Source organism: Rosa chinensis, chromosome 7, assembly GCF_002994745.2.
Source record: "Rosa chinensis cultivar Old Blush chromosome 7, RchiOBHm-V2, whole genome shotgun sequence".
Taxonomy (NCBI): Eukaryota; Viridiplantae; Streptophyta; class Magnoliopsida; order Rosales; family Rosaceae; genus Rosa; species Rosa chinensis.
In genome coordinates this window covers 45,991,518-46,015,601 of record NC_037094.1, presented here as the reverse complement: position 1 = coordinate 46,015,601, position 24,084 = coordinate 45,991,518, and the positions used below count along the sequence as shown (strand labels likewise).

Genomic DNA, 24,084 nt, shown 5'->3' with positions numbered 1-24,084 from the left:
ACTCTCTGATTGTTCACCAAAGTATTCAGACCATGGTAAAAAGTCAGTTCTGTGGAATACTTAGTTAGAGATACAAAAGCAGTACAATATGGTCTGGCACAAGTTTAGATGGAAAGGTTTTATTTCTAATGTCAAAAACTCATGAAGAAAACTATCAAAACCATAAATAGCAAAGTCAACAACATGAAACATCACAAAAAATAGGAAATGACCAAAACTATCATTCTCCTTGACAATGTGTTCATTCCAACTAGTACATCAGTAGGCTCGGCGCATCCCCTTTTTGGGCTTCTTTACGAAGCTCAACCGAATTTGCTTAAGACGTCTCCTCTTCCTTGCCATCTTCTCAGGAAGCGTTTCCCTCATATTCTCCTTCTTAGCCTTTGGCTTCTTCAAGTATTTCAGATCCACCTGGTACGTCTTGTGTGTCACAGGCACCCCTTTCTTTTGGGCCTCATTAAACAGGGCAGTGGCTCTGTCAGCACGGTTGTGAGCATACAATTTTCCCATCAGCAGATCATAACTCTTGACCCCGGGCTCACATCCATCCTGCTTCATTTTCTTGAAAACAGACAAAGCATGATCAATCCTCTCAATGCCGCACAAAATCTTCAGAAACCCAAAATAGGCTTTCTTATCAAGAGCCTCCCCGAACCCCGCTGATTTCATCCTATCAATCATTTCATCTCCCTCCCCAACCCTAGCTGCCTGATACAAGCTCCTGATCAATTCAAGAAACGTAGTCTCGTTTGGAGAACACCCCCACTCCCCCATTCTATGAAACAAATTCAGCGCATCCTCGGTCTTCCTAATCTTACACAAATTAGTAATCAGCAAATTGAAAGTCTCCACATTTCTCGGCACCCCATGAAAGTCCATATCCACCAAAATCTGCTCAGCCTCGGAATGAAGGCGAAAGGGGTCCTTTTTCCTGCAAAGCTTACACACGCAATCAAGAATGGCATTGAAAGCACTAGTCCCAATCTCAAACCCTCCCCTGTACATCTCCCCAGCCAATCTCCTAGCCTCGTCAAGCTTCCCATCCACACACCACCCCTTAATAAGCAAATCGCAAACATACTCATCAGGGAAAAACTCATTAACCAAACCTTTCACCATCTTTTCAGCATTGCTGGCAAACCCATTCTCGCAGAGCTTCTCCACAACCAATCGAAGCGCCGCCTTGTCCCTCTTGAGCCCATAGTCCTCCTCCATCTTCTCAAAGAAAGAGACCGCCTGCACCGGCCTCCCAGCTCTCACCAGCCTGTCAATGGAGGCGGCCAAGGTCTTGGGCCCAGCAACGTCACGCGGCGCAGTGAGAATGACGTCATGGGCGGCCTTGAAATCCTTCCTTCTGCCGAAGTAGTCGACAAAGTAGGAGAGGGTGTTGTCGGTGTGGTGGAAATCAGGATTCTGGATGAGCCATTGGTTGAAGCCTAGGACGGTGCGGCCGGCTTCGGCGGAGAGGTTGAGGACGGAGAGGAGCAGAGAAGGGGTGGGGGTGACGTGAGGGAAGGTGGATTGGAGGGCTTGGGCGACGGAGAAGGGATCGGAGGAGGAGTCGGGTTGGTGTTGGAGAAGGTGGGAGGAGATGGATTGGGCTAGTTGGGATTCGTCGGGGGGTGGTGGAGATGAGGAAGAAGAGAAGGATTTGGGGAGAGAGAAATGGGGTAGAGAGAGAAAGTGAGAGGTGGTGGTGATTGAGCTGGGGATATGGTGGGTGGGTTTGGTTGAGGGAAATGGGATGAGGGTTTGGAGGGTTGGAGAAGAAGAGGTGGAGACACAGCGGAGTAGGAGTCGCCGGAGTTGCAGAGGCTTCAAAGACCTCATTTTTAGTCTCCGAGAGAGAAAGAGAGAGCGAAAATGTAAGTGTCTTCTGATTTGAGTGTAAGGGTTTAGGGATCCGAAAAGCTGAAAGAAAACTGTTCTGCCCCGACCCGACCCGACCCGACCTTTTTGGGTTTGGGTTAAGACTCTTTTTGTATAAAGGAAACCGGGTCGTCCGTCCCCCACGGTTATAATTTAGTGTCTCTGAACAAAAAGACTAATAATTTGCAAGAGGAATTTACGCGAAAATATTATTTTGAATTGTGAAGCAATCCGAAGCCCTTAATCGCCCAGGTGCTGAGAACATGAAACCCAGGGCAACTCTCTGATGACATTTATCAGGAGGTTGGGTAAGTCCTTAAATTATCTCATTCTCAATCATGTAATTGTTTACTGATGACTTTTTATGTTTATTTATGAGTTTTGAACTCAGAATTAGTCTTTGACATCTAGTTATGCCGATTTTGTTTTTATGTGTTTCGAATTGCTAGGGGCTGAGAGCCAGATATCGGATGGGTTGTGGCCTGTGGGGGATAATCAGATCAAGTTATGCAATGCAGAGTGAAATAAGCGAAACTGTTCATTCTGTCCACAATAAATTGGCTAACCCAGAAGACAATGCAGAGGGTCAGTCCTCCACTCATGTTGTTCAAGTGTTCAAGTCGAGTCTAGTGATAATGGATTAGTCGTTCGTGCTGCCAGTGGAATATATAGAGGAAGAAAAATGTGGTAGTCGGTAAATTTTTCATGCCTGTATTTTCATTTTAAAAATTCAATATAGAGTGAAAATGAATTCGGCTATAGCTCTAAACCCACATCAGTCTATTATTGATAAATGATATTATATATAGGAGTGGATTTATAAAATCTGACATTACATTACCCTGCCGGTGTGGCTGCCTAGCAAATATGTGGAAGACAAGAACATTACAAAGAAAAAAAAAACCTGGTTTGTTCCATGATTTCCATCTCATTTCATAGTCTGTATAGAGCAAGCCTGTAAGGAACAAGAGTAGGGAATAAGGGAAAGGAAAAGGCAGTACCTTAATTCGAAGAACACGAAAGCTGGTTTCCTTTGTTTACTGCTAGACTACCTCTACCTCTTCTGTTTGCCACAACAATGAGAATGATTAGACTTCTTCTCAAAGCCTCTTCTTCCATCCTAGTAAACTTGTGTTCATACGGTTTCAGCCCTGTACCCAATTGTAATCATTCTCTAGTAACTGACAATTTGACATGTTATTGCACAAGCATAATAGCACATAATACATTAAGGAAAGTTATACAACAATCAGCCTGATCCAGTATCTAGTCTAGACATCATACACTGCCAAGGGAGAGTAACAGTTCAGAAGCGGAACAGAAATCATCAGTTGATTGTGAATTGGACAACAAGTTTGTACGCACGAGCATAATAGAAAATAATATATTAGTATGTACGCTAGATATATACAAATTGATTGTGAATTTTCTGACTACCGGTTATTGAAAGACCAGCCACAACAATCTTAGCGTCAACTTCATCCTGCAACAGAACAATGGTATATACAGGTTAATATATTGAATAAGATTGTATTAGTTTCTATACCAGCAATTTGAATAATATCCAGAAGAAGTACATATATGCATCCAAGAAGATGTTATGGCATTGTCTCAGATATTTTGGTTTTTGACACACTGGTATCTGCTGGAAATTTTAATGGTTCTATTCAAGTAATAGGGACCAGGGAGTGTGCGTGAAACAAGTTGTGAGTTACACTAAAGGGACCAGGTCATGTTGCCAAACAACTAGAGCATTTTCCTTTTCTTATTATTTCAATAACCATAGACCTTCTAAAGAAGAGCATTTTATGACGTTGGGCAACACTGTGCCTCATTCCTAATGGTAACAAAGAGCGCAGAAAACAGGTACCAGTCCCTAAAACTAGGGAAAATAAATGGAAAATTTAATGGAGTTTTGGATTAATGAGAACAGATGCAGTTGAGAAAAATGTTTGAACCAAATAATGCAAGCAACTTTGTGATTTCTAAAAGCTCTTCATTAGGAAGAAACAAAACCAACTGCAATCCCTAGAGCTGACACACATCTAAAGTATACGAAGGAACTAACTTACCTAGAATAAAAATAAGGGATTTTGTCCATTTACCCCATTTCTAGGGATTTTTTTCCCACTTACCCCATTAAGTTTTTTTAATTATCTCTTACCCAATACACTCTAAGGGAGTCTTCCCTAATACCTTTTTTTTGTTTTTAATTTTTTTTAATACTATTTTACCCTCACCCCCTTGTTACCTAGAGAGAGAGAAACCATGGGAGACTTCGCCGGACCGAATCCTGTCACCGGCCGCCGGAATCCGGTCACCGGCCGCCAGATTCCGGCCAACTTTCGTAGGAATCCGGCGACCTACTGCCGCCCACTGGAATTTGCTGAAAATCTCACCGGAAAGTTTTTTTGCCCCCAATAGACATCTATTGCCTCCCAATAGACGTCTATTGCCCCAATAGTCTATTGCCGCCCAATAGACGACTATCAGCCATGTATTGCCCCCCAATAGACGACCATCAGCCATGTATTGCCTCCCAATAGACGTCTATTACCCTCCAATAGACGACTATCAGCCATGTATTGCCCCCAATAGACGACTATCAGCCCCCAATAGATGACTATCAGCCATGTATTGCCTCCCAATAGACGTCTATTACCCTCCAATAGACGACTATCAGCCATGTATTGCCCCCCAATAGACGACTATCAGCCCCCAATAGATGACTATCAGCCATGTATTGCCCCCCAATAGACGACCATCAGCCATGTATTGCCCCCCAATAGACGTCTATTACCCTCCAATAGACGACTATCAGCCATGTATTGCCCCCCAATAGACGTTTAAATTACCAAAATGGTAATTAATCTTCCTAAAACTACACAAATAAAACTTTGATTAGAGAAAAAAAATGAGGAGATTACATCAATTCAAAACGTCTATTGCCCCCAACAGACGTATATTGCCCCCCCAATATACCTTTCGGTTACCGAAATGAAAACTAATTCTCCTAAAATTACACAAATAAAACTTTGATTAAAGAAAAAAAATCAGAGATTGTATCAATTTAAAGCGTCTATTGCCTTCCAATAGACATGTATTGCCCTCCAATAGACTTTTATCAGACATCTATTGGGGGGCAATACACGTCTATTGCCCACCAATACATTTTTTTTTTCTTTTTTCGTTCCTTCTGGGCCTTCTGCCATCATGAAACTGGCCTCCATCTCATCAACTCTCTTCCCAAGGACCCCTTGTCCAGTTATTTCCACTGCCACCTCTTTAGACGCCTCATCCATCTTCATATATTCCAACTACACCAAGATGCACAACCAATTCATCATTCACAATTATGCTTATCCACTTGCTTCATTAATCAATTATTCAAATTGTAAACCGAAGATTTAAGAAAAAGAACAACTCCTGAACAAAAACCAGCAACAAAAACCAGCTGATTCGGTCTATATCTAATTTCAACTCCTAAGAACTCCCACGGATTCACTCAATGAGTTAACTCATGATAAACCACCAAAACAAGCACAACTTTACCTAGAGAAGAAGCCAGAGCGACTCGTCGACGTGAGCTCCACCTGGAGAAAATCTCGGACCTGAACTCCGGCCAGATTCTCCAATTACCATCATTCTGAGAACTCGACAGGAGAAATTGAGGTTGAAGGGGAAGGTGAAGTCCGATTTGGATCCGAATTCCAATAAGGCGAAGCCCTGACCAGGTCGGGTCGGCACCGTCGTCTCCACGTCGAAGAACGCGATCTCGAACCGGTCCTCACTGCTCCGACTCAACTATCGTAATTTTCGGATTGTGATGATTCCCGGGTCTGAGACAGCCATGTACACCACCGAGCCTCCGACAAATACCCTAAAGAGAGAGAGAAGAAGAAGCCGGCACCGGCTAAGAGAGAGAGAAGAAGAAGAGGTCGCCGGCAGAGAGAGAGAGAGGGAGGGGAAAGAGAGAGATCGATGATGTGAGAGTGTCACTCTGTAATTTTTAACTTTTTAGAGCCTAAAATCGTCATTTAGATATTAAATTGGGTTAGTGAGAAAAAAAATCTCTTGGTGGTGTAAGTGAGCTAACTTTATCTCATTTTGGGGCTATGGGTCAAGGACCCTAAAAATAAACTTAAAACTAAACGGATGCCAAAATATGATAGACCAATATGCTCTTCATGCTATATGATTGATCATCATACTGCTTTAACTTTTCACTGCAAAATGCAACTAGAACTTATACAATTCAGAGCAAGCCGATAACCATTACATATGAAATTAAATTGAACAGCATCCAACGATTTCTAGACTCACTTGAATAAAGCAGGCTAACATCCGGTTCTTGAGTTATGAGAACAGTACCCATTCATTGGATCCCATGTATCCCTCCTACATGTGCACGAGAAATACAAATCCAGATTTGCACAGTCAATATAGGTGGACAGGCTAAAACATAGTGGATATCATTTAGCTTTTTACTGACATATACTCACATCTCATACTACTGAAAAGCCGTAAAGATGGCCAGAAAACCTAGCATCTCTTTGTTATATGTCCTGAAAGCAGAAGAACTTCACGAGAACACAAGAAGGAACAGTGAGCAGACAAGGAAAACATAGGCGTTATAGGTTGGCCACTATTCAAAACTTCACGAGCACACACATCAACAAAGAAAACTAAAAGACAGGTACCAATAATCCAACAATTGAAATTAAACAAGAACAAAGAAAATATTACACAACCAACATAATCTCTGAAAGAAAAGATTGTATTGTCAACAGCACCATACGTTACATGCCAACTGAGACAATAACAAGGTACACATGCACTTTAAAGGAACGTGACAACAAGTTTGTTTGCATTTTCTACAAAGCAAGTCAAGTACCAAGATAATAAACACTTTATATAAAGGCAAATTCGCTTCAGGACTGAAGAAGGGACCATCCCTAGGAAGAACTCCGCCCGGCCTTTAATTTATTAATAATGAATGCAGAATACAAACAAAGAGGGGGACATACAGCCTTACCTCTTTAAGAAATACAAACCTTAAAAGAAAGCACGGGAACATCTGGAATAAACTTAGGTCAGGAACTCAGACCCCCAAGTACACTCAACATGACTGGTGCCACAGAGTTGCATGCCATATTCTTATAAACAATATCAAATATCGAGGGGGAGAAGGAGCTAGCAGAGACCATTAATTGGTGGCAGAATCCAAGTTGCAGGTTCTAATCTGTACTCTTCCGAAGAATGCTGAGGGTAACATTGTAGAGGAGTAGTGGTTCCCTCCTCTAAATTGAAAATCCCCATATCACACTGACAACAACTATTAAAATTTCGATAATCATCTTCCACAGTTATCGAATCACTTGTGTAATATATGGAGTTTGGTCTGCACCAAGAGAAGCTTGAGGCCAAAACAGACATTGACTGATTGTCACCAACAAACAGAGTCTCATCTCCAAGGGTTTTTAACTCAACCTGCTGCACAACATATCCATTGTCATCAAATACCAACTTGTAAACCTTGAAAGTGAAAGTCACAGGCATTGTCAACTGACCCCATTCTCTCTGTACTTTCAAAAATCTTCGAACGTGCAAAAGCTCTCCTTTAGTTGATTCCACAAGATATGAATGCGAACTTGAGCACATGTAAGTATTGTTGAGTATCTTTGCCCTTAGTGAATTACCAGAAGTGCAGGTTTTAACATCAAACGACACGATTCTTCCAAGATTCTTGTCAACTGCGTATACCTGACCTTTGTAGAAAATAGCATCAGTAATGGCATATTGTTCCATTGTTTCTATGGAACTCCAAAACGATTGCCCTCCTCTAATGAATCCAAGAGTGGAATCAGTGGTGTAAAATGCTACAACCATAAAACTGTTGTCCCCATTAACAGAAGGATCCCCAAACAAGATGAGCTTCGGGGCCTGCTTTCGCTCGGGGATCATACGGGTCTGCTCCAGCTTGGTGCTCCTGCCGAGTCTCCATCCCCTGCATCCTAAGAGATGGGTAACTCTTGTGAAAGGGTTCAGGAGTAGTATATTAGAATCTAGACCATAATAATGCATTGTAGCGAGCCAACCGTTGCCACAAGCAACGTATCTGCGAGCAGAGTGATAATTAAAACGAGGCATTGCTAGGTTAATCTTGTGGTAGACTTTTCCTTCAGATAGGCTATAAATTAGGTCTTGATCGCCGGGCAGGATGAGCATGGGAGGAAGTAGCTTAGGCCATCGACGTGTTGTATGATTGTAGTGTTTTGCAAAAGAATGCCAAAGTTTGCAAATGGCAGCAAAACGAACATGGTCGATGGGTTCCAATAACTTATCAAGAATAACAAAGGCAACATCCACAGTGAGACTCACTGCCCATTTTGAATCCGAACTAGTCACTCTACGACAGTTGATCATTCCTCCTGAATTTCCTATCAAGGTATGACCTGAAGAGATGAACAACCTACTGAGAGCTATATATACAAATTGACACAACAGTTCCTCCAACAATAAGGAAATCAGTCTCTCTCTCTCTCTCTCTCTCTCTCTCTCCTAGTAGGATTAGGCTTAATCCCACAAAGAGGAGGAGGATCACGAATCTTAATCCCACAAGGAGAAGGAGATCTAAGGTTCAATTGGATCTGTAACTAACTTGAGATTAACTGAATCCGAAAGCTTGCAGGAAAAGAATGAAACTTTTGAAATTTAAAGAACAAAGCTTTTGATTTACTGCCTACCTTTTTCGCGCGACATCCTTCTCTTCTCCTCTCCTCTCCTCTCCTCTCACTAGACTCTCATCCAATTCCAAACTGGAGAGCGGAGATGAGTTTGATTTATGTTGGAAGTCTTATGATGGTATGTAGTACGACTTGTCGTTTTGGGCACTCCATATGATGTCGTTTAGGCACACAATTTTGCCAATTCTCACCTCATTTCTTCAGTATATACTAGCATTTCTCAACACATGCAAATAGTTTGATTTATGTTAGAAGTCTTATGAAGGTATGTAGTATGACTTGTCGTTTTGGGCACTCCATATGATGTCGTTTAGGCACACAATTTTGCCAATTCTCACCTCATTTCTTCGGTATATACTAGCATTTCTCCACACATGCTTTGCATGTGCAAGTTTTTTTTTTCAGAAAATAAAAAAGAAAATAGTTGTTTATTGCAGAAAAAATAAAATGGGAGAGAGAAAAGTGGGTTGTGGGTATTCTTTTTTTTTTTAATAAAAATACATTTTCTAAATGTCTTAATTATCTTTGTGATTTAATTAATTCTCAAAGTTTATTATCCTCTACGGTCAATTCAGTCAAAATTTTAGATTTTGGCTAACAAACCCTCTTCTCTTAATAATAGTGTGTGTGTGTGTGTGTGTGTAAGAGGAAATTACCACTAGCTCCAATGGGCTAGTTTTTCTTCCGATGCGCAAGATTCAAAAACAAAATACGTGCTACACACCTACATCTAAGTTATATTAGAAAACTGATTATAATAGGTATCTCCGCACATGTGAAAACCACAGGTTTTTGTCCATTTACCCTAATTCTAGAGATTTTTTTCTCACTTACCCCATTAAGTTTTTTTAATCCCCTCTTACCCATAACACCCTAAGGAGGTATTCCCTAATACCCCATAAAGTTTTATTTATTTTTATTTTATTTTATACTATTTTACCCTCATCCCTTTGCTACGTAGAGAGAGCTAGAATGGAAGAGAGAGAAACCATATGAGACTTCGCCGGAGCCCGATCATTGGCAGCCAGATTCCGGTCACCTTGTCGGAGGTCTCTAAAGAGGTCGTCGGAAATCTCATAGGTTTCCGAAAAGATTTATTGCCCCCCAAATAGACCTCTATTGCCCCCAATAGAGGGACAATAAACCTCTATTGCCCCCCAATAGACCTTTATTGGGGGGCAATAGAGGTTTATGAAACCTCGCCAGAAGTCTCCAAAGAAGTTGTCGGAGATCTCATATGGGGCTGGAGAGGTTTGTTGTCCTCTTGAATAAACCTGTATTGCCCCCAGTAGAACTTTCTGTAGTTGGAATGAGAATTAATCTCCGTAAAATTAGACAAATAAAACTTCAATTAAGGAAAAAAACAAAGAGGAGACTACATCAATTCAAAACATTTATTGCATCCACCCCCCACCCCCACCCGGGTCCATCTGTCTTGAGAAAGCCTTTCACAAAGGCCCCGGCTCCTAATTCCAAAAACATTTTTGTTCCAAATTTTTGCCTGATGGCAAAATTGATTACTAATAGTTAGAAAGTTTAACATGAGGCAAGTTTCCTTTCTTTGATTCCAAATTTGATGTACCAGGGTTTTAAAACCCTTGTGGGAGAGCCACATTGCCTTAAATTTGAAGGCTTTACCCTTCTTTGCATTATTATTCCTTATTGTCAAATAGATGGGTCCATGATCCGATCCAATAAGTGGAAGATTTTCTAGCTGAATATTTGAAAAGTTAATCAAGAATTTAGCATTAACACAGGCTCTATCTAATCTTTCATAAATTAAAGTATCATCTTTATGGTTGTTAGTCCAAGTAAAAGGAAGTCCCTGAGCATCTAGAGAGATAAGGCCTGCTCTATGTAGGAAGTCTAAAAAATTCAGCATGTGATTCGTAACCATTTGGTCTCCCCCCAGCTTCTCATCTAGGGTGAGAATATTGTTTAAATCACCCATTAGTAACCAGCACTCATCATTTTCTGGTTGTAAGGTTAACAATTCCAACCAGAGGTCAGCATGTTTTTCCTTTTTAGGAAATTAGGCATAGATAAAAGTTGAAAACCAGGACCTGTTTGTAGTAATGTCAGTGATCAAGCAATGTATGTATCTATCATGGGGTTTGATTAGGTCAACTTTAACCGTTCTAGTCTTCCAGAATAAAATCAAACCACCACATTGACCATGGGCAACAATTAAAATAAAATCATCATAAGGAAACTTCCTCAATTTATTTAATAAAGTAGTTGATGCCCTAGTATCTAGAAGGCAAAAAACATCAAAATGTAGAGAGGAAGAGTAGAAGAGGCACTGTGCCACAAAACCAGGCCAGGTGCTGCCTCGATAGTTCTGACAGAGCATTTTCATGGTTTGGCCATCTTGGGGGAAGAGGCGCTGTCCTCCTCATCCTGTGCCTCAGCCATAGTCTGATCCTCAGTCATCTCCCTAGTCCTTATTTGAGCCAGAGCTCATTGCAGAGTCACTCTCAGCCAGCATAATCACCTTTTTGCCATTGATCACCTTAACTTCATACTCATTCAAATTCTCACTGCTATCTTTCATAAAGTCATAAGCCCTAGCATCGCAAAAGTTCTCAAACTGCATGTAGGGGTCATCATAGTTAGCAAAAAAATAGTTAACTCCATCAGTAGAGAGTAGGTCTCCTTTGGATAGTAGCGATCCGCAAAGAGGTTAGAATAATAGAGCTAAAGGAAAAGTAAGAAAGAATAGAAGAGTAATTGGTATCGGAAGTGCTCACCACCTCCTCACTAGAAGAGCCGTTGTGGGATTTTATTCTCAGGAGAAGCATTTGATTGCCAATGAGAATGGTGCCCTGGCCAGTAGTGGCATCTTTGAACGAGATTCCAGGTTTGACTAAAGCTTTCTTGCTAAGAGTAGTGTTCCCTTTTTTGGTGTAACCGTCACTTGATTCCTTAGTAGTAGTGGTAGTTGCCCTTTTTGCTCTTGTTTACGCAGGAAGGGGGTGTTATGTTCCTCCTTGGACATATCCTGAAGATCCGCATCGAATCCTAATTTAGCCGGTTGAGGGAAGTAGACCTTCACGTTCCTAGTCGCCAGCTCCTTGATTTCAGGGTCCACCTCCATATCCGTAAGCACGATATCATCACCCTTTTCTTCGTCAACTAGCACAAAATGTTGTTGTTTTTTTTTTTTTGGCGCAGAGGACAATTCCTAATCCTATGCCTATAACTTCCACATTCAAAGCATACCTCGAAAATGGCTTCATAGGAGAGAAAAAGCCTTGCAGGTTCACTTACAAGATCAAAAGGAAGGTCACCTTCATCTTCTTCGCAGACTATGACGGTCCTTTTAAAAGGAATGCGGAGGTCAATTTCCATGCAGACACGAGCAAAGATGTAGTTTTCACTAAACTTAGTCCTCTCATCCAGCTTGATGAAGCGGCCCAAGACTTTGGTAATCGGTTGGATAGGATTCTTGTTCCAGTATTGTAAAGGAAGGTTTTGAAGTCTCACCTAGAGGATCAACGTCTCAATTTTAGCAGTGCGAGGATCGAAGTTGGGTGATCAGACCCTAATGTGAAAGATTCTGCCTTTCACCAACCACAGTCTGTTGTCTAGGACAAAGTCAACGTCTTGGAGGTAACTGAATTCCAGGGAGTACCAACCATAAACACGTTGGCACATACGCACAGAACCTTGACGATTTGCCAGTGTTGGTTGCACTTACAAATAATCTTCCTTGTGGAGACCCGCTTACCAAATATCTTGGCAAGAAGGACATAGCTGTTTAGATGCTTCTTACTTGTAAGAGCATGCTGAGGAACAAACACAGTGGTATCAGTCTGATCAACCACAATTTTGGTACCACCAATATGAGTAACAATGGTAGGTTCATTTTGAAGAGGTCTTGGGAAGGGATCAAAAGCGACAGGGCTACAAGGTCGGGAAGAACTCGCTTGAGCACGAGCATTTGGGCTGAAGGCCATTGTCAGAGGTGAGAAAAGAAGATCGCGAACAAGGTTAACAAAGGGTGGCAATGCTCTCAATGCTACAAGATCAACTGAATTTAAAGGCCAAGTTAGTATCCTATAACACGTAAAGCTACTTCGATTTTGAGAATCAAGGCATGCGTGCCGTCGAATACCCAAAAGATTTCCACTTATCCATGTGATTAGGGTCATGAGAGGTCGCATAAAATTAGTGTTAGGGTCTACGTGGAATAGCAAACGATTCATAGTAGGAGTAATAAAGCGAGAACCGGAGCTAGTAAAACTAATCAAGAGGTAAAGGAAATTAAAGAGATATGGGGAAGGAGGAGAACAAACCTGGAACCATACCTAGTCGGCGAAAAAATCGTTGGACATATCAAACAACCAAATACCTGGTAATAAATTCACTGTTCGAGAAATTTTCCAAAATAAAGCAACAACTTTACTAGGGAAGAACATCATGATGAGTCTGATCTCTAGCGCCGCCCTAGATCCAAATTGGGTATCAGCTACAAGGGAACAGGGTGGGTGTAGGCTTATGGGGTGGGTTATGGATAAGGGTTCACAGATCACAGTTCGGGATAGGGAAATAAGGCCAAGTGGGTGAGGTTGGGAAGGAGGGGATATCCAGGTGGCGGTGCAGGGGCCTGGCCATGGCAGCCACTACCATCTCTCTCCGGTAGCGATGAAATGGGAACAAACAAACCCTAGTAGAGCTCTAGGGTTTTGGAGAGAAGCGCGTGTCGTAGCTCTAGGCTTGGTTGATTTTGACAATACAATCTTTTCTCTCAGAGATTTTGTTGGCTGTGCAATATTCTCTTTTGTTCTTGTTGAATTTCAATTGGTGGATCATTATTTCAATTGTTGGATCACTGGTAACTGTGTTCTTCGTTTTCTTCATTGATATGTGTGCTCGTGAAGCTTTGAATAGTGGCCGACCTATAACACCTATGTTTTACTTGTCTGATGATATCAAAAAGGGCCTTCAAAAAGTATCATGAAGTATCAACCAAAAGATAAAAGATGTGTAACATTGTAACTTCAATGTATTAAGCCAAAGATTCAGAAGCATAAAGCAGTACAACGTTATGAATTAAGAGGCCAACAACTTGATGAGTACGATGAAGTTTTTTTTTTTTGTTGGTACAATGGGGGCCAGCGGCCCAAGCAAAGAGACAAAGAAGAAACAAGCAAATAGTGCTAGTGGTCATTCTAGAGCGATGAGTTCAATGAAGTTGAAACCAAAGTTCACACTTGTTTATACAACATGTTTTCATACTATGTTTGTGAAGAACATCAAAATTGTAGACCAGTTCTAGCCTTCTAGGCCATCTTTTCCATTTCCCTTCAAATAGATCTAATACCACAAGCATAAGCCCAAATACGCTTTCGCAATCTTTCAGCTTCTGCTGCATATGCGGCATATCCTGGCTCATCATCATGAGGTAATTGCATAGCTTCCCTCTGTATTGTAGCTAGCTTCCTTCCAGCCGCAGCTTCCCTGGAGCTGATCTCCATCAACCCTTCCAACAGCTCAGCAGATGTATTAGGTTCTAAAGCCAATCCCCATTCTATTACAAACGACTTCATGTCATCAACTTCACCCGTAAGTCCAAGATCAAGTCCCGAAGGGATGACATAGACCTTCAGTTTTCCATCCCAGCCATGGCATAACTTGAGACCAAGACATACCTTCATTTGTGATACACTCCTTACAGCAATAACTGGCATCGAAGCAATTGGTTGTGAACTTGCGATAGTATGGTGCGTCAGTCTGTGCCCATTTAAATTTTTCTCTCAAGACGCATGCCTCCTCTTACAAATTCACATAATCATCATCTGAGTTGACAGTACGTGCCTTTTCCCTGAGACGGTAAAGTTGATTCCTCCTGCTCACCAACCTATTAGACAGTAGGATGTAGTCATCGATAATTTCAGTGCATTTCCACAAATCAGGTTCCAGAAAGAAAAACAAAACCATCAGTCCATCTTTTACAGTCAAAGCGTCCTCATACATCACAAAGCATTGATTGTTACTTGAATCGACTAAATCAAAGTACTGGATAAGATTAAAGGATAGTATACCCTATTTGGCTCTGGTTTTGAGAATATTGATGAAATCTGAAAGAAAATAGAGGAACTTTATCAAGTTCATGAAATAAAAACTCTCAGAATAATAACTAACTTATTCAATTTTTTAAAATAACAAAAACATCCCATTGTTTAAGGAAGAGAGAATTCGAGAGAGATTGATGAGAGAATTGTATTTCATTATTGAGAATAGGAGCCCTATATATAGGGATTACAAAGTACATGTTCTAATGTTACAAGGAAATCAAATCCGAATAGAACTAGGAATTCTAGAACATTCTCTCCTATTGCTACTCCTAGTTTGATAGGCACACAAAACTGATTTTCCTTCAACACTCCCCCTTGTGCCGCTCAACTTGGTGGTGACGCTTCATCTGTTGCCTCGTTAAAAACCTTGCTCGAATGAAAAACCCTGTGAGATAAAAACAAGCTCGAGGAGGAGAAAAAGAGTACAACACGTCCTTCACTCTTCGAGATCGAACATGTAGGCATCATAACTCCCATGATGTCGATATCTCCCCATGAGTGCTACAATCATGGAAGTTCGGATAACTTTCTCAATCCTATGCTCTTCACATGTTTCTCGAAGGTGGATTTAGATAACGACTTAGTGAATAAGTCCGCTACATTATCCTCTGATCGGATTTGATTCACTTTAATCTTTAGAAGTGATTGTTGTTGATTATTATAAAAGAACTTAGGCGATATATGCTTGGTGTTGTCGCCCTTGATGAAAGCTAACTTCATTTGCTCAATACAAGCTGCATTATCCTCATAAATGCATGTAGGTTCATCTGTGGTAGACTTCAAACCACAACTTCCTTGAATATGTCTAATTACAGACCTTAGCCATATTAATTCACGCACAGCTTCATACAGAGCAATACTCTCTGCATGATTTGAGGAAGTAGCAACAAGGGTCTATTTCATAGACCTCCAAGATATCGCAGTGCTTCCCTTGGTAATGACATAACCCGTTTGGGAGCGACCTTTGTGAGAGTCAGAGAGGTACCCTGCATTAGCAAAACCCATCAAAATATCGTTGTCGTTTTGATGGAGGGGAGTAGGGAGACACCGGCGGTGGCAACATGGCCGGCTGCCAACCCTTGGACGGTGGCATTTGGCCTCTTGGGGTCCGATCCCAAATTTCTGTCATTCCTTTTTCTCTCTGTAGGAATAGAATAGGCCTATATCAATCGTACATCTAAGGTATCAAAAGATTGTCTTTACACCAATCCAATGGCGGCGTGTTGGCGCAGAGCTATGTCTAGCTAACAAATTCACTGCGAATGAGATGTCCGGTCTTGTGCATTGAGCTAAGTACAATAATGCACCTATCGCACTTAAGTAGGGCACTTCGGCCTTTAATGATTCTTCATCCTCATCCTTTGGACGAAACAGATCTTTTCCGGGCTCAAGACTACGACCAATTATAGGAGTACTCACAGGCTTTGCTTTACCTTCATTAAAGCGCCTTAGAATTTTTTGAGTATATCTAGATTGATGGATCAAAATCCCATCACTACGGTGCTCGAGTTCTAAACCGAGACAAAACCGTGTTTTCCCAAGATCTTTCATCTCAAATTCGGATTTCAAATATTTAGCAGTTTCCTTGAACTCATTTAGAGTTTCAATTAGGTTCATGTCATCGACATAAACTGCTACGATTGCAAATCTGAAACTTGTTCTTTTAATGAACACGCATGGGCATATTTCATCATTAATATATCCCTTCCCAATCAAGTAGTCATTTAGACGGTTATACCACATCCGTCCGAATTGTTTTAATCCATATAGTGAGCGTTTTAATCTTATTGAAAACGCGCTCCGTGGTTTAGAGCCACTTGATTTGGGTAATTGAAGTCCATCTAGAACCTTCATATATATATATATATATATATCTGAATTTAGATCCCCATAGAGATATGCTATAACCACATCCATTAGCTGCATGTCAAGTTTTTCGGAAACTACCAAACTGACAAGGTAGCGGAACGTTATAATGTCCATTACGAGAGAATATGTTTCTTCGTAGTCGATTCCAGGGCGTTGCGCCACGAGGCGGGCTTTATATCTAACCACCTCATTTTTCTTATTACGCTTTCTAACAAAGACCCATTTATGGCCAACAGGTTTTACATCTAGGGGTGTCTGTGTTATAGGCACAAATACCTGTCTCTTTGCTAGTGAATCTAATTTAGCCTGGATCGCATCTTTCCATTTAGGCCAATCCGCTCTGCTGGAAATCATGATTTGCATTATTGGATGTTTGCATTGTCATATTTTTTTTCTGTGAAAGTGGGCTTTGCATAAATTATTATTATTATTTTTTTTTAATAAAGTTGGATTTCAGGAGAGTGAATTAGAAAGTGGGAGCATTTCATTGAGGTCTGTAGTGGTTGGTCATCACTGAAGGTTGTCTTTCTATGAGGGTTTCCTTTTACTCGTGTATGAAAGAAGTATCCTGTTCATATATACAATGCAGCAGTGTAGTTTGTGCGATGTGTTGTCCATGCATAATCAACTGTCTGGGCTTCATCTACTTCTATCATGTCTTTGGACCGATTAGCAACTATGTTTTCCCGACAGATTTTTCTTTTTTGCATGCCATTTTAGAGAATTTAAGGAACCACAAGGCCAAGAGTTTCCTGTCAACCAATGGAAAATCTTTTGTATGTAAGTCAGGAACGATGATTAGTTATAGCAATTTGTGCTACTCAGATAGGCAGGCTAATTGGAGAGCTTCTAGCGATTATCTGTGTGCTTGGGGAGGTTTATATCTCACCTTGTGAAAATTGTATCTTGTTCGTACTGTGAGAATTGGTGGTTTATGTACCACTGATCTTTTACTATGAGTTAGTTGGCTGTCAGTATGACATTGACTTACTAGTGTTAATTCCAGGGAGTAAACTAGGTCCTCGAACAATGATGGTAGTCTTTCTATATAGTCGCCAAATCTAAGTAAATATGCCAGCAGATATACTCTTTTTACAGTAGAGAGAGTTGCTTTTTACACTAGAGCAGATATGCACTTTTCTTTTAGATTAAGCGTGTGAGATGATATGGTAGAGCATTGGCAGCTTATTGATGTTTTATCCGATTGATATAGCAAGACTGATTACTCCATTTTTATATTCCTAGTTGGAGTTGTTCTTAAAGATGTCAGTTTCACAACTCTATGATTTTTTTCGTTTCTCCCCCTTTGTTTTCCTTTTCTGTCTGAAATATAGTTGCACACTTTATTTCTACTTTTCAAATTTTGTTCAGGAGGAGTTTTCAAGTTCGAACTATTTTGCCTGAAGAATATCCAATGGCTGCACCAGAGGTAGTTTGATTAGGAGTCACTTTGATATGTGCCAAGGCTTTCTTGCTTTTTGTATTGATGTTGTTAGTTCTGCACATTTGTTTTTAATTGTTTGGTTTAAGATATGTATGTTCAAGTAAACCCTAATTTGTGTTTGGCACAAACTCTAGGTTACTTGCCCTAGTGGTAATAGGGTTAAATTAGAAGGATCTAGATTCCTATTCAATGTACGATTACTTTCCTTGTATGATTGAGATTCTATGCATTGTAATCCTCTATATAAAGAGGCCCCTATTATTAATGAGAATACACAACGAATTTCTCTCAATTTCTGATTCTCTAAAACACGTTATTAGCACGAAGCCTAACCCTGAATCCCTAAATTCGTAGCCTTCAAATTCCAGATACCACCGCCACCTACCTTGAAGATCCAAGTTCCAAAAAGCCAGAACCGGTGGTGCCACCTCCAGAACCGGCCCCCGGAAATCCCAGAAAACTTTCTGCCCTGTTCGAAGCCTTTCTCCCCTCCTACTACTGCCATACTCCACCACCGGAAGATCCTTGGCCCCAGAACCCAGGAACAGGAAGCCTCCTTCCCGAAACAGGCCGATTGACACCATAACCGGCCTTCAGAAGATCAGTACCACTGAACCGCCGGCGACCTGTATCTTCTTCCTCTGCTTCAGTTAACCAAGCCTAGAAGAAACCCTAGGCCCAGAAGCAGTCCTAAGCCCAGAAGCAGAAACAGATCCACCAAGCCCGGAAGCCCAGCAGCAGGCTCACTGACATCAACATCCAGTCAGCCTGCCACGTCAGCACCTCAGTCAACATTAGTCAACCCTCTGGTGAACGCCTGTTAACCTTTTTCCAGCCACTTTCCGGCGACATTTTTCCTGCCAACTTTTCCGGTCAAGATTTCCGGCAATTATTCAAGGTAAACTTTTCTAAAAGTTCCTGTTTTTGAAGTTTTATTACTTTCCTCTTCTTTTTCTCGAGGACTTCCAACATCCCTTCTTCTACCCCCCTTTCTTCTTCATAGGGGAGACCAAAAAGCTGAACTGTGGGGGTTCGTGCTCACTCCAAGCTTGGAGCTTGTAGAGTCCTCCAAACTTAGAGTTTGTTGAGAAGAAAAACAATCGACCACATACATCATTGTTTCGATCTAATCCAAAACCCCTCTTGGAATCAGATTTTCTTGGAAGCGACTACGCTCAGAAAACCCCTAATTTCTTGGAAGCTACTACGCTCAGAAATTTATAGTTTTTTTGTGGTAGCTTTTTTCGCTCCAAAACTTACCCTATTTTCTTGTTGTTTTTTAGGATGAGTAACCTGAACAAGTTGAGCTTTGCTCCACTAGAGACAACAGGCGCAGGATACCACAAGTGGGTCCGTGATGTGCGCCAGCATCTTAAGGCTGATGGGATCCTGAGTACTATCCAAAAGCCAAGTCAGGACGTGCTTACTCCTCAACAAGCTACTGCTTTTGAAGCCAATAGAGCTAAGAGAGAGGCGAATGAAGCAAAAACCATCATTCTCATGACAAAGGCACATGAATGACGTGCTCCAAAATGAGTACCTCAATGAGAAAGACCCAAGAAAACTATGGGTAGAACTCGACCAGCGTTTTGGCAACGTCCGTGATTCCCTGCTTCCAGTCTTAGAAGTGAGATGGCATAGCCTCCGCTTCTGTGATTTCAAGTCTGTACTTGACTACAATTCAGAAGCACTTCGTATCAAGTCTATGATGGAATTCTGTGGACAGAAAATCACTAATACGATGTTGATCGAGAAGACTCTCTCTACCTTTCCCGTCTCTGCATTGATGATAGCCAAAAACTACAGGATTGATGTCAATGCTTGACGCATCACAAGATTTCATGAGCTAATTGGTGTCATGAACGTAGCTGAAAAGCACGACAACATACTTGTGAAGAACTATAACTCTAGACCCGTGGGAACCAAGTCAATTCCGGAGTCTAATTATAGTCGCGCCTCCAAGGGAGGACGGAAGGTGCGAAACCCTAAGAATAGGGATAATTCTGGACGTTCTGGTCCATATTCTCGCCTTAAAGAAAGGAAACCACCAAGATAGGCATACACGGAACCGTGGAGGTAAATGTGTGATGAGAGAGACAGGCCAAGCCTCCGGTTATGGTGGTAACGCCACCAAAGGCAATAACCGTCCTCAAAACGCTCCCAAGAGCGCCTCAATCAAGGGAACCTGACCATAATGATGCTTGTCTCAGATGTGGATCAACTGGACATTGGGCAAAAGCATGTAAAGCATCCCAGCAAGTTGCAAACTCATACAAGGCGTATCGTGAAGCAAGGGAGGCAAACTACATGGAACAAGAAGATCAAGATGGCGATCTCGATCTAAGGGCGGAAGACTATAAGGATCAAGACCCATAAACTGGCGATTTTGATTAAGTCTTTTTATTTTCCAAGAGATGTAGGCAATTGCCATATTATTATAGTAGATACCAATGGTATTAGTCTTTCTTCAAAGAGGCGTACTCAATGTAAGTGTGATGTCTAGGAAGGTTTTGAGATAAGTGGTACTTAAGTGAGCTTTGCTCCACTGACATCTCTCTACTCACCTGGTCACACTTGCATTGAAATTACCAAAAGGAGTTAGATGAATACCATTGTTTTGCATTAGCTAGTTTATTGGATTAGATTCTTTTTGGTTAAAGAAACGATGATGTAATTCCGTTTGGCTTATTAATAAAAGTTGAGTGTTTTTTTTTATGACTCCTTTTTAATTACGAGCTTTTCTTTTAGGAATAGATGAACTACAATGTCTTGCGGATAGTGCGACTACGCACACCATTCTACGACATAGGCAATTATTCTTAGAGATGTTGCCTACATATTCCTCTGTGACTACGATAGCTGGGCCATCAGGTTTAGTTCAAGGACATGGAATGGCCCAATTCCTATTGTCAAATGGCGCCTTGGTTAAAGTCACTGAAGCTTTCTACGCTCCTAAGGCCAATCAAACCTTATTGAGTTTAAAAGAAATAAGAGCCAACGGATTCCACACTGAAACGCATAATGAGAACGGAAAAGAGTTCCTTTGCATTACCTCTAATGATTGCGGACGAAAGCGTATCTTAGATAAGCTTATGTGTCAATCTAGTGGACTTTATGTCACTACAATTCGACCAATTGAATCCAATAATGTGATAAGAGAAGATCTCTTAGATTCAGACACATATTGGCTTTGGCATGATCGACTAGGGCATCCTGGTCGTGATATGATGCTCCGTATACTAAAGACTTCACATGGACATCCATTCTTCAGAGTGAGAAGAAGCAAGAATCGAAAATTGATTCATGGACTTAGCAAGACCGCAACGATTGCAGCATCTGGCGTTGCAGCAATCTTGGGGTGCCATAGGACCCCCCAAGTCCCATGTGATGATGCCATTAATGGCACCAACCATGAGCATGATGCCATGGTTGCCCCTCCTAGTGCCCATGATGCCACATACACCAATTTCCATGGCTCTAATGCCATGATGGGAGATGTAGTCACACATTTTGGTTCTAATAGCGCTACAGACGCTCAGGCCCAACCAAAATCCTCATTGGTTACTTCTAAGGCCCCTCGCTCATTTTGTAAAGCCTGTTCCTTCGGGAAATTAGGACCGAGACCGTCCTACACAAAGGATCATAAAATACTCATTCCGTTCTTACAGAGAATCCAAGGGGATATCTGTGGACCAATTTAACCATCATGCGGACCTTTTAAATACTTTATGGTATTGATTGATGCGTCGACATGCTGGTCGCATGTCGCGCTATTGTCCACTCGAAATGCTGCTTATGCTAAACTCCTCGCCCAGATTATCCGTCTACGGGCTCACTACCCTGATCATCATATTAAGTCAATTCGACTTGATAATGCTGGGGAGTTTACATCGAAAACGTTCAATGAATATTGCATGTCATTGGGGATTGATGTAGAGCATCCAGTTCCCCATGTTCATACCCAAAATGGTCTCGCAGAAGCTGCTATCAAACGACTACAGATGATAGCACGGACATTGGTTATGCGCACCAATCTCCCTGTTTCTGCTTGGGGATATGCAATATTGCATGCAGCGACGCTAATTCGTCTACAACCCACTGCAACCCAATCTTACTCTGCGTTATAGCTAGTGACTGGGTACGAGCCTGATATCTCGCACTGACGCATTTTTGGGTATGCCATTTATGTGCCTATTACGCCACCACAGCGTACTAAGATGGGTCCACAACGACGAATGGGCATTTACGTTGGATATGAATCTCCAGCCATCGTCCGCTATCTTGAACCCTTGACAGGCGATCTCTTTACCGCTAGATTTGTGGATTGTCATTTTGATGAGACAGTCTTTCCATCGTTAGGGGGAGATAAGAACACATATGTTCGATAGGAACAATAGGAATTGTAGTGGTCTGTCCCCACTATGTCTCATCTCGATCCCCGTACCGCACAGTCTGAACTTGAAGTGCGAAGAATAATCGAGCTCCAGAACGTAGCAGACACTCTGCCTGATGCGTTTTCTGATGTTGCCAAAGTGACGAGATCACACATATTTGCTGCAAACGTGCCTGCAAGGATTGATGTCCCAAATAATGGACATAACGCCACTCCGTGACACCAGGAGATGGCTCCATGGCCCAAAATGGCAATGATATGGCGTCTATGGCCGCAGGTCCCGCAAGGAAGTGCGGTAGACCGATTGGTTCGAAGGATACTTGCCCTAGAAAGAGAGCGAATGAGGCACAAACAAATCCTTAGATCATCGATACTCAAAATCCGTCCCATGAGAATGTTCCGGATTATGGTTATGTCCAAGAGACATCATTGGGGGACGCCTCAATGTCATAACCTATCGCTGAGAACGTAGACATCTCTGTAAATTACACTAGTGTACATGGGATGTGGGAAAGAAACTCCATCATCATTGATGATGTATTCGTGTATTCAGTGGCGCGTGAGATTATTGAGACCGATGACATCGAACCACGCTTTGTTCATGAATGCCAACGTAGAGCTGATTGGCCAAAATGGAAAGATGTAATCTAGGCAGAACTTGATTCTCTAGCGAAAAGAAAGGTATTTGGCAATGTTGTACCAATACCGCCCAACACCAAACTAGTTGGTCACAAATGGGTATTCATTAGAAAGCATAATGAGAAAAACGAGATTGTAAGGTACAAAGCTCGACTTGTGGTGCAAGGCTTCTCACAACGCCCTGGAATCGACTACGAAGAGACCTATTCTCCCGTAATGGACGTCATAACCTTGTCAGTTTGGTAGTTTCTGAAAAACTGAACATGCAGCTAATGGATGTGGTTACAGTGTAACTATATGGGGATCTAGATACGGAAATATACATGAAGGTCCCAGATGGACTTCAGTTATCCAAATCAAGGGGCTCTAAACCACAGGGCGCGTTTGCAATTAGATTGAAACGCTCACTATATGGATTGAAACAATCTGGAAGGATATGGTATAACCGTTTAAGTGACTACTTGATTGGAAAGGGATATGTCAACAATGAACTATGCCTATGTGTGTTCATAAAAAGGACAAGTTCCGGATTTGCAATAGTAGCGGTTTATGTCGATGACATGAACATAATTGGCACCCTTAAAGAGTTAAGGGAAACCGCTGAACACTTGAAATTCGAGTTTGAGATGAAAGATCTTGGGAAAACACGGTTTTGTCTCGGTTTAGAACTTGAGCACTTTAGAGATGGTATCTTGATTCATCAATCAGCTTATACCAAAAAGATGCTTAGGCGTTTCAACACTGACAAGATTAAGCCTTCAAGCACCCCAATGGTCGTCCGTAGTCTTGATCCAAAGAAGGATCTATTTCGTCCAAAAAATGACGATGAAGAAGTGCTAGAGGCAGAAGTGCCCTACCTAAGTGCAATAGGCGCATTATTGTACTTAGCACAATGCACAAGACCGGATATCTCATTCTCTGTGAACTTGCTAGCTAGATATAGCTCTGCGCCAACACGACGTCATTGGACTGGTGTTAAAGATATCTTTCGATACCTAAGTAGTACGATTGATATGAGCTTGTTCTATCCCTACAGAGAAAAGA

General features: G+C 41.6%; 2 protein-coding genes across 2 annotated transcripts; both read right to left on the bottom strand.

Annotated features, from left to right (window-relative positions):
* Window positions 1-103: 103 nt before the first annotated feature.
* Window positions 104-2,019, bottom strand: LOC112177998 (pentatricopeptide repeat-containing protein PNM1, mitochondrial; the record flags this gene model as incomplete). Its single annotated transcript, XM_024316223.2, has 1 exon — window positions 104-2,019. A coding segment is annotated over one exon (1,761 nt), but the record flags the coding sequence as incomplete, so codon positions are not given.
* A 4,802-nt stretch (window positions 2,020-6,821) lies between these two features.
* Window positions 6,822-8,699, bottom strand: LOC112179298 (putative F-box protein At1g65770). Its single transcript, XM_024317678.2, has 2 exons — window positions 8,616-8,699; window positions 6,822-8,324 (listed from the first exon to the last, which is right to left on the bottom strand). Exons 1-2 carry the CDS (start codon window positions 8,629-8,631, stop codon window positions 7,063-7,065), a joined length of 1,278 nt encoding a protein of 425 aa, XP_024173446.1. The 5' UTR covers window positions 8,632-8,699; the 3' UTR covers window positions 6,822-7,062.
* Window positions 8,700-24,084: the final 15,385 nt, after the last annotated feature.